The 10,557-nt window shown below is 41.1% G+C and overlaps 1 protein-coding gene across 2 annotated transcripts; it reads right to left on the reverse strand.

Moving 5' to 3' along the window:
* Nucleotides 1–8,522: 8,522 nt before the first annotated feature.
* On the reverse strand, nt 8,523–10,200 carry LOC307170411 (uncharacterized protein). 2 transcript variants are annotated; one of them, XM_079891506.1, is made up of 2 exons: nt 10,192–10,200; nt 8,523–8,878 (listed from the first exon to the last, which is right to left on the reverse strand). In XM_079891506.1, exons 1-2 carry the CDS (start codon nt 10,195–10,197, stop codon nt 8,558–8,560), a joined length of 327 nt encoding a protein of 108 aa, XP_079747632.1. In that variant the 5' UTR covers nt 10,198–10,200; the 3' UTR covers nt 8,523–8,557. The 2 variants fall into 2 exon arrangements, with proteins under 2 accessions (XP_079747632.1, XP_079747631.1); XM_079891505.1 differs by lacking the exon at nt 10,192–10,200 and adding an exon at nt 9,917–9,950.
* Nucleotides 10,201–10,557: the final 357 nt, after the last annotated feature.

Below are 10,557 nucleotides of genomic sequence, written 5' to 3' on the forward strand. Positions count from 1 at the left end.
ATCCATGATAGGCAAATACGTGTCTGCAGACTTTGCATCAAGCCAGGGCACATATTCAGAGAGTGTCCTGAATTTAAATGCTTTAAGTGCGGCAAGAGTGGACACTATGCAAGAGATTGTGAAGAACGGATGGGAATAGAGGAAGTGCAGATGGATGGACAAGATGAAGATGAAAGAAGAAACAATATTCTGACAGAGGAACAAGGCGAGAATACAACTGATGATGTGGAAAGGCAAGAGACGGACGGAGCTGTGGAAGGTGAAGAAAGAAACAAAATGGAATGGCGAGATAGAGCTGGAAGCTCCAGTGAAGAGGATGATGGTGAGGAAGAGATGGAACAGTCGGGAGAGAGCGAGGAGGAGGAGGGGGAGAAAGAAGAAAACAATGAAGAGGAAAGAATTGAAGAAGAGGAAAAGAAAGAGACCGCACCAGAATCCAGAGAAAGTAGTGGTGTAAAAAAGAGAGATGAAGGAAAAGGAGAAGGACTGAAATCAAAGATCAAAAGACTGAGCGCAAAGAGAAAGTCTGAGATAGACAGAGAACAGACTGAACAGATAAAAGAACCAAGGTCGGGTATGTGATATTTGTTTAAATGTTTTATTTCATGATATATGTTTTTTGGTTTGCTCTCATGGCCACTGTAACATCAATAAATATAAATGGGTTAAGAGATAAAATGAAGATGAAAGAGTTACTATTTACATTTAGAAGCGATATTATTTGTATACAAGAAACAAATTGGGAAGAGGATAAGGTGATGGAGATGAGAGAAGAGTGGAGGGGGGACATATATTACAATAATGGAGCTAAGAATGCAAGAGGTGTGGCAATTTTAATTAAAAAAGATAGCATAGAAAATATAAAAGAAGTATATAAAGATCAGAGGGGAAGGATTTTGATAGTCGAATTTAGGTATAGAGATGTAGACTTTAGATTAATAAATATATATGTTCCAAATGTAGAATTGGACAGGAGGGAAATTCTAGAAGAGTTAAAAGGATTAGTTGTTGGAAAATGTATTATAGTGGGAGACTTCAACATAAAATGCAGTAGATTAGATGTTGGCAAGGGGGTAAAATTCAGATGGGAGAAGTCGAGGGGAATGTTGATGGAGATAATAAGAGACAAGGGATTGATAGATGTGTGGAGATATGAAAATCCAGGAAAACGAGAGTTCACTAGGAAACAGTTAAGGGAAGGGATATTGAAACAGAGTAGAATAGATTTAGTGTTAGCAAAGGAAGAAATAATTAGGTATATAGACGGAATAAGGCATCAAGAAAATAGTTTAAGTGACCACGATAGTGTTAGGTTTAAAATCAAGATAGGAAATGAAGAGGTAGGAGGAGGGATGTGGATATTGAATGCAGGATATATTGAAGAGGAAGAATATGAGATACAAATGAAAGATTTATTAAATAGAGAAAACGAGAAGATAGATGAGTTCAAAATGAATGGCGAATTAGATGATAGAATAGGAGAGAGATGGGAGACAATGAAGGACCAAATCAAATCAATTAGCATAAAGTATAGTAAGAAAAGAAGAAGGAAAAAGATAAAGGAAGAAAGGGTGTTGAGAGAAAGATTGAGAGAAGAGTTAGAGAAGGCAGAAGATGAAGAAGGATACAGTATGGAAAAATATATAGAAGTTAAAACAGCACTAGAGAAATATGAGAGGGAGAAATGTAGAGGAGCAATTTTAAGGAGCAAAGCAAAATATGCATTAGAAGGTGAAAAATGTACAGGGTATTTCTTAGGTCTAGAGAAAAGGAGACAAAGTAAAACATATATTAACGAAATAAATACAAAAGAGGGTAAGGCAACAAAAGATTATGTAGAGATTTTGGAGACAGTGCAGGGATTTTATGAAGAGTTATATAAAAGGGGAGGAGTAGATGAGAAAAGTATAGTTGACGTGCTAGAAAGCGTAGAGAATGTTCTAAGTAAGGAAGATGGAGACTGGTGTGATAGGGAGATAGAAGAGGCAGAAGTGATAGAGGCAATAGGGGGGTTAAAGAGCGGAAAAAGTCCAGGAAGTGATGGGATAGGTATAGAGTGGTATAAAGTATACAAGGAAGAGGTAGCACCAATATTAGTAGAAGTATTCAGAGGGATGGAAAGAACAGGGATAGTGCAAAATAGGATGGTAGAGGGAGTGATTGCCTTAGTTTATAAAAAAGGGAATAGGTTAGATATAGGAAATTACAGACCAATCAGTTTGCTAAATGTTGATTATAAGATATTGACTAAGGTTTTAGCTAACAGAGTGAAAAGAGTGATTGGGGATATAGTGCAACCAACACAGAGTTATAGCGTACCAGGCAGAGATATAGCGGACACGATAGCGACAGTAAGAGATGTGATAGATTATATGAAACGAGATAGGAAAGGAGGAATAGTAATAGGGATAGATTGGAATAAAGCGTTTGATAGGGTAGAACACGAATACCTATTTAGAGTATTAGAGAAGTTTGGATTTGGGGTGAAAATGGTGGGATGGGTGAGTAAACTATATGGGAGGGCAACAAGCTGTGTAAAGATAAATGGAGTGTTAACAGATAAGTTTGAGATAGGGAGGTCAGTGAGACAGGGATGTCCCCTATCTGCATTACTGTATGCCATTTCAGTAGAGCCTCTAGCCGCATTAATTAAGAGAGATAAAGGGATAGTCGGGATTGATTTGCCATATGGAGGAACATGTATTATAAATCAGTATGCGGATGACACCACAATCACAGTGAGGGGGGTAAATAGTGTAAAAAGAGTTCTAGAGATAGTAGAGAAGTATGGGAAGGCATCAGGGGCAAAAATAAATAGGGAGAAATCAGAGTTAATGTACATAGGGGAGGTTGAGAGAGTAGAGGTAGGGGTAAAAGTAGAGGAAAAATATATAAAAGTGCTGGGAGTATATTTAGGGGTGGAAAGCAAAGAGGCAAGAGATGTGACTTGGACCGGGGTGATTAACAAAATAAGAACAGTATGCGCAGTATGGAAAGGAAGGAAATTAAAATTAAATGGGAAAGTAACTGTAGTAAATAGTCTTTTGTTATCAGTATGTGTGTATGTAATGAGTGTAATTGAAATGCCAGGGTGGGTGATGAATGAGTTGAATAAAATTGTGTGTGATTTTATATGGGAAGGAAAAGGAGTGAAAATAGCACAGAAAACATTGGTGGGAAAGAAATGGGAAGGAGGTTTAAACTTGATGGATCTAGAAATAAAAAGGACTGCAATGAGAATAAAAACAGTGATAAAGTATATGGGAGGTAGATGGGATTATGGGTGGAAGGAATTCTTGAGAAAATATGTTGATGATGTAGGAGGAATAGGGGAAAATGGCTGGTACATGGGCTTTAAACAATCCATGACGGGAGGAATACCAGAAATATACCGGGAGGTATTAGAGGCATGGAGGCGGTTTCTGCCTAAGATAGAGTATGAGTGTGAAGACATACATATGATTAAAAATCTACCATTGTTTCTAAATGAAAAATTTAAACATAAAAATAAAACGTTATATGAGCCTAGATTTATAGAAGGAGGCATAAAGCAAGTAAAAGACGTTATGTATGAAGTCATTCCAGGATTCCTCAGAAACAATTGCATTTATGACTGTGTGTGTGATTTGGAGGGAATGGAGAACAGAGAGAAAGTGAACAAAATATATGAAAAGATTAAATCAAGTATACCCACACAATGGACAAATCTGATTACAAGTGAATGTATATCCAAGAGAGAACAAAGTATGCCGGAGATGTATATAGATGATGATGGAAAGAAATATCAAATCAGAACCTTGAGTGTTAAAAATGTATACAGGAGGCTAATTGTTGATGTTAGAAAAGAGCCAGCAGCAGAGAAAGTGTGGAAGAGGGTGTTTGATAATTTGGATGTGGAAACAATATGGTCGAACTTAAATGTAAAATATAACAGTATAGAGTGTGAGAATAATGATTTTTTGATAAGACATAATAGAATCTACACAAATGTGGTGTTAAATAAAATTAACAGTGAGGTAAATGCGATGTGTGATGTGTGTAATAATGGCCATGAGAGTTTTTTACATTATTTTTTGAGATGTGAGGCTTTGGTTGATTTTTTTGACTTTCTAAAAAGATTGTTAATAGAAAACTGGGGTGTGGGAGTTGAATCAGAGGAGGAATGGAGTAAAATGTTTTTGTTTGGAATTTTGGGGAAAAAGAAAAAAATGGACAATTGCTTAATTAATTTTATATTGAGTCATGCCAGACTAGCAGTGGTTCTAAGAAGGAACTATGCACATTTTGAAGGGAGGAAGGTTAAAATAAAAGATTTATTTAAGTCAATAACAAAAAGAGATGTAGAGCTGATTTGTAAATATGGAGAGAAAGAGGTGAAAGAGTTTTTTGTAAATACAAACAAGTTAATATATCAAGAGCCAGGCAAAGACATATGTTTCAATTGGTAAAAATAAAACTATTTGGTTGGGATTGGTTGTTGCAAATTGGGCAAATGCCAACACATTTGTGTGTATTTTATTTATTTTCCTTCTTTTCCTTTTTTATGTTTATGGAACTATATAAATGAAGTGAAATGTGAGTATGTAAAATGAGATGAAAAAAATGCAATTGAAAATCTGTGAATTGAAAGTAAAATAAAAAAGATAAAAAAAAAAAAAAAAAAAAAAAAGAGAACGCCCGATCTCGTCTGATCTCGGAAGCTAAGCAGGGTCGGGCCTTGTTAGTACTCGGATGGGAGACCGCCTGGGAATACCAGGTGCTGTAAGCTTTTTTGATTTAAAAAAAAAAAAAAAAAAAAAAAGAGTGTAAGAGTTTGTTCAAAAATCCTGAAATATTGTCTGAGTTTCTTCAAAAAGCCCAGTCTTGGCAGCAGAGTTTCTTCAGAAAGTGAAAATTTTCACTTTTTTTTGAATTTCTTCAAAAGGCCCGTTTTTGGCAGCAGATTTCGCTTACGGCCATACCACTTTGAGAACGCCCGATCTCGTCTGATCTCGGAAGCTAAGCAGGGTCGGGCCTGGTTAGTACTTGGATGGGAGACCGCCTGGGAATACCAGGTGCTGTAAGCTTTATAGTTTACTTCACAAATGTTCTAACCTTTCAAATAGCCCGTTTTTGGCAGCAGATTTCGCTTACGGCCATACCACTTTGAGAACGCCCGATCTCGTCTGATCTCGGAAGCTAAGCAGGGTCGGGCCTGGTTAGTACTTGGATGGGAGACCGCCTGGGAATACCAGGTGCTGTAAGCTTTATAGTTTACTTCACAAATGTTCTAACCTTTCAAATAGCCCATTTTTGGCAGCAGATTTCGCTTACGGCCATACCACTTTGAGAACGCCCGATCTCGTCTGATCTCGGAAGCTAAGCAGGGTCGGGCCTGGTTAGTACTTGGATGGGAGACCGCCTGGGAATACCAGGTGCTGTAAGCTTTATAGTTTACTTCACAAATGTTCTAACCTTTCAAATAGCCCGTTTTTGGCAGAAGATTTCGCTTACGGCCATACCACTTTGAGAACGTCTGATCTCGGAAGTTAAGCAGGGTCGGGCCTGGTTAGTACTTGGATGGGAGACCGCCTGGGAATGGCTCATGACCCCCCCAAGTACATATTTCTCAACCCTGGGATCGATCGAAAATGATCAAAACGGATGGTGCCATCTGGTGGTCAACGTCCTGAAGTGTCATTTACTGTCATGTACAAGGCCTAGTTTATTGAAATCCACTAGTCTGCTGAATGTTTTGTTTATTATTTTCATAGTTTGAGTTGATGTAGCTGTTGAGATTCATATAGTCAAGTGGAAAAGTGTGCAATTGTTACATTTCTGGGCTGAATTAAGAAAGGGTGTAATGTATCAGTGCACTCTCACATTGTTGTGACCACCCAGGGGGTACAGCCAGCGCACAGTGGGGTGTATTCACACCTCTGGTAGTGGCGGAGAAGAAACAAGGACTTCTAATTGCTTTGATGTGTTTTTTTTTTTTTTACACTATCCCACCCTTTCTGAAACCCAAGCATACAGAGACTCCAAAATACTTGAAATACTTTTACAACTTTTATTTTTCACCCAGAATGTGTTTCATTTAAAGGCAATGCATGAAAACACAAGTAAACAAGATCTGTTTGGTTTAAAGCTCGCTCACCACGACAAGGTACAGATCTACGAGCGAGAACACGAGACAAGATGAGACAAACATTTACTACCATTTGCAAACATTTAGTTAAACATGGAGCTGAGCTGACAGACATACAAACATCACAAGGACACGCACACATAAATAACATTAATAATAATCAAAAACACAATTAAAAACACAAACTTGTACTTAAGATAAAAATTAACAATTGGTTTGTACAGGCCAAAGCCCAATAAAGAACAGGATTATCCAAAGACTCAGGTCACCAATCAACAAATAAAGGCTCAAGCCATTCCTCTCTGTTACATTTTTTGTGTGTGTTTTCTTTGGCAAACCTTTGTTAAACATGAAGCAGACAAAGACATACAGACATCACAAAGACATGAAGCTGACAAAGACAAACAAACACCACGCATGACAAAAACACAGATTATCTGAACATGAACAACCACTAAAGGGTATGTAAACTGATTGTGTTAGATTGGAACTGATTAAGGTTAAAATGATTGAGGTTAGATTGGCCTTGATATTGAACATAGGCCAGAACATGATTGTATATATATAAAAAAAAGATACTACAAAGTGCATTTTAACAGCAACATAAATAATAATAAAAAACAAACACAAGAACATTCGTAAGTAAAACTGTAAAGTGCATTTTTTTTTTACTTTTGAACTATATAAATAAATAGATTGTACTTGCTGAAGCACTTTGAAACACAAACAAACAAACACACAAACAAACAAACAAACAAACAAACCTCTTTCTCTTTCCTACAGATGGAACAGGAGAAGTGGCATCACACAGGTAAGTTATTTACACAGTTATTTACACAGTTCTCCTCTTTTCCAACTCCAAATCCACCACACTTTTAAAGTGTTCAAAGCTGCCGTACGCCACATTGTCAAACCCAGAGGTGGTGGATTTCCTAGTGGATGGACAGTAGGAAAATATCTTCTGGGTGCTTCCAGCCACTTTGTCCTTGGAAGGTGTGTACCTTTTCCGCTGTCCACCACAATTAGGCACATGGCAAGCCCCACATGGCCGCGAGGACTTGTTCGGCATGAATGCCTTGACTGTTGGTGCAGGAGGTACAAAGCTCTGGCTGCACGATGGCCCACGAAACAGGACGGAGGGAGCCTGTGGCTGTGCGGGGAGAACCAGCAGTATGGGTGCTGCCGACACAGGGGGTGGTCCATAGGTGGACGCAGCAGACCTTGGCAAAATGGGGGTGGGCGCAGCAGGCTTTGGCCGAGTGGAGGAGGACGACGCCATGGGCTGAACGGGCCGGGTCACAGGAGGCACAGGCTCTGGCTCTTCAACAAATAATCTGGAAATATAAAATACACATGTAATGAGTATTGATATGACGTGTGTGCTATTTGCTTTCCACAGCCAACAGGTGAAACAAAGTGCTTATGACAACTTACCTCCGCTTCTCACCACGCCTTTTTCCAGCCTCGTGATGAACGTGCTGGTACTGGACCTGAGGCCGGTCTGGCGGTGGGAGGGATGTTGGCAGCGCAGGAGCTTCCGGAAACGGTGCGTCCGACAGCACTTTCAGGTAAGGCGTCACCTTCGGCAGTACCGTCGCCCCGTAGTTGGCCTTTTTCTCCTCCCTGGCAGCGAAGGTCGAGATGGACTTGGCGTTTAAGTTGGGTAGTGGAATGGCGAGACCGCCGAGGATGGGGTCATCTCGGACTCGGTCTGCAATCCTCTTATACTGTCCCTTCAAAGAAGCCGTGACCTTGCTGGGGGAGGTGAGCTGATTGGCCGGCGCTCGGTTCTTCAGCATCTTGAGGAGGAGGTAGAGCAGGCGACTGTCCTCGGTCACCTGTGCCGCCTGAGCGTACCTCATGCAGCCAAACTTGGTCTTCTGGGCTGCTCTGGTCTCGGGAGAGTCTGCCCCAAGGCACCGACCGAACAAGGTGTAGCCCCACCTGGACTCGTAGCGCTTGACGAAGCGGGCGGCGGTCTTGTCGTGGTCGTGGAGAGAGCTGGCGGGAACGGCGATCTTCTGCCTGAGGTCAGCCGGCACTAGGTGGTGGTCGTTGTTGTCAGCCAGTTCTAGGAGGAGCAAGGCCAGTGCCTCCACTTCCTCTATACCCGGCAGATGCAGATGTCGATGTCGATATCGATGGCTCATCAGCACGTCTTGCAGGGCAGGACTGTCCTCCTCTTCCGCCTGTTCGGCCTGGGTGAGGACGACGTGCTTCCCACAGACTCTGTCTATCGGGTCCTCTTCTGTATCAGAAGACATGCCGAGACCACTTGTCCGCCATCTCGTCATCTCCCTGCTCAGCCTGCTCCTCCTCCTCCTCCTCCTCCTCCTCCTGCAACTGCTCTTCCTCAACTGCAAATATGTAATTGTACTAATCAAAAACATGTCTACACAACAATAGTTTTTTTTTGCACCAGGTTTGTCATCATTGTTTAAGTGTGTGATCAAGTACTGTACCTTTCTGCACATAGTAGTCCCTGGCAGTGAAGCTGGTGGACTGGCACATGGCATACTCGACACCAAGGAGCTCCTCCTCGTCGGGGTGCTCGTACGCTTCGGGGACCGGCATCGGTGCAGCAAAGTTGGGCTCCAGGACGTGCTCCTTGCCGAAGAGAACCTCGGCCTGCTGGTTGATGCGCTGGATCTGCCGCGCGTCCAAGCACGACGTCTGCCGGCCATGACCACCAGCGACACGGAGCGATGCCATGCGGTGGTTCCACTGCACGGCAAAGGACACCAAGTATACCTGAAACACATTTCCATTTTGACTGTTATTGTGTACAATGTTTACAAGTGATGACTGAAGCTGTGAAATAAAATGTATCATTGAAACTATCATTGACACTTTTCTTTTTAAATTATACTGTATGATGTGCTATTTGAACATTTATAAAACGGTTAGTTCCAATCCTTGATTCTGATTGGTCAATAGCTGTGCTTTATTCACGATAAAACACGGCTATGACCGCTTCACCCAACGGTTCTATTTATCACTGCGCCCTTAGCAACCACAACTACAGAGCTACTGGAGGCCAAACTTAAAACAAAGAAAGCACTGGAGCGACATTCTTGCTGCAACAAAACACTGCTGACACTGCTGAGCCCCAACTAAAGAGAACCGCGTTAATATCACCACAGTGGAGCCGATTAAAATGAGACAAATATTTAATGCGTGCACAATAAACAGATGTTCAAATAAATTTAAATAAACAACAATAAAAAAAAGTATCTCTTGTTCATTAATAACATTAATAAAATAGATTAAAGACCTAACTGTTACCTATCAAAATATGTGCCCTTGTGTTTTTATTTAGGCTATGTAAATATTTAGTTTAGTGCAGAGAGAAAATAACGGAATAAACAAAAAAATAAACGTTAGCTAAAATAAGCTATGCCTATTTGTGTGAGGAAATTTCACAAATATTGTGTTGTAAAAAATAAAAAGAATGAGACAAAGTTTGAGAACGGTTTGTTGTTTTTATTTGAGCTTTCATGCATATTACACATTGGAACGTTGTTGTTCACGTTCAGGGACAATTTTTTTCTAGCGGAAGGAATGCTTTTATTGATTTAACTTCATGAAAGTTGCACGAATCATTTTTTTTTTTACTTTAATATTGTGTGGTAACCGTTTTATAAAAGCAATAAACCTATGCTCTGCTTCGCGTCGTGCCTAACAACGCCCTTCAGCTGTTACTTGTTCACGATACAGCAGAGCCTCTCGTACCTTATTGCTCACGTGTCTGCAATAAAGCTTTATATATATTATGTTTTAATCACTCACTTGGAATGGCATAATCCCACATCGCTGTGAAGGGACGGCGTTGACCAGGTGGGCGTGCAACCCCTCCAGAGAGTTGCTGCCTCGCCGGAACTTGTGCTTGTTCAGTCGGACGCCGTTCATCACCACCACCTTCACAGACACATACAGCGGTATGCCAGGGGGATCCTGTAACACAAAACATATTGCAAGGTCCTTATTTATTCTGGTGTCCTTTTGAAATGTTGCCATAATTTGAATGGTTTTGACACACGATGACCGCAAAGACATTAACCCACCTGCATGCAACTGAGGTGCTTGCTCGCAACTGCCCAGTGAGCGTCGACTGCCTCTGGCGACTTGAACAGGTGAATGCCATCGATGTCAAGGCCGGCTGGTCCCTGGAACTCAGCAAGGATGGACTCTATCACCAAAGCAGTCTCCTGTAACACATAGGATATATTCTCAGAGTTGAGTGTTTAATGGATCTGGATTAGTTGAATACATATGTGAATATGAAAGCCACACTTACCATAACCCCACGGGTAATACGCCTTACATACGACCTGATCTGATGAGGCTTGAGGAAGGCCATCATCTCCTCATCAGAGTACCTGCCGTAGAGCTCTGGGTTACCGTTCCTGACCGCCTGGACCAGGAGCATC

This window comes from Squalius cephalus (genome assembly GCF_949319135.1).
Source record: "Squalius cephalus genome assembly, chromosome: 13".
NCBI classification, from domain to species: domain Eukaryota; kingdom Metazoa; phylum Chordata; class Actinopteri; order Cypriniformes; family Leuciscidae; genus Squalius; species Squalius cephalus.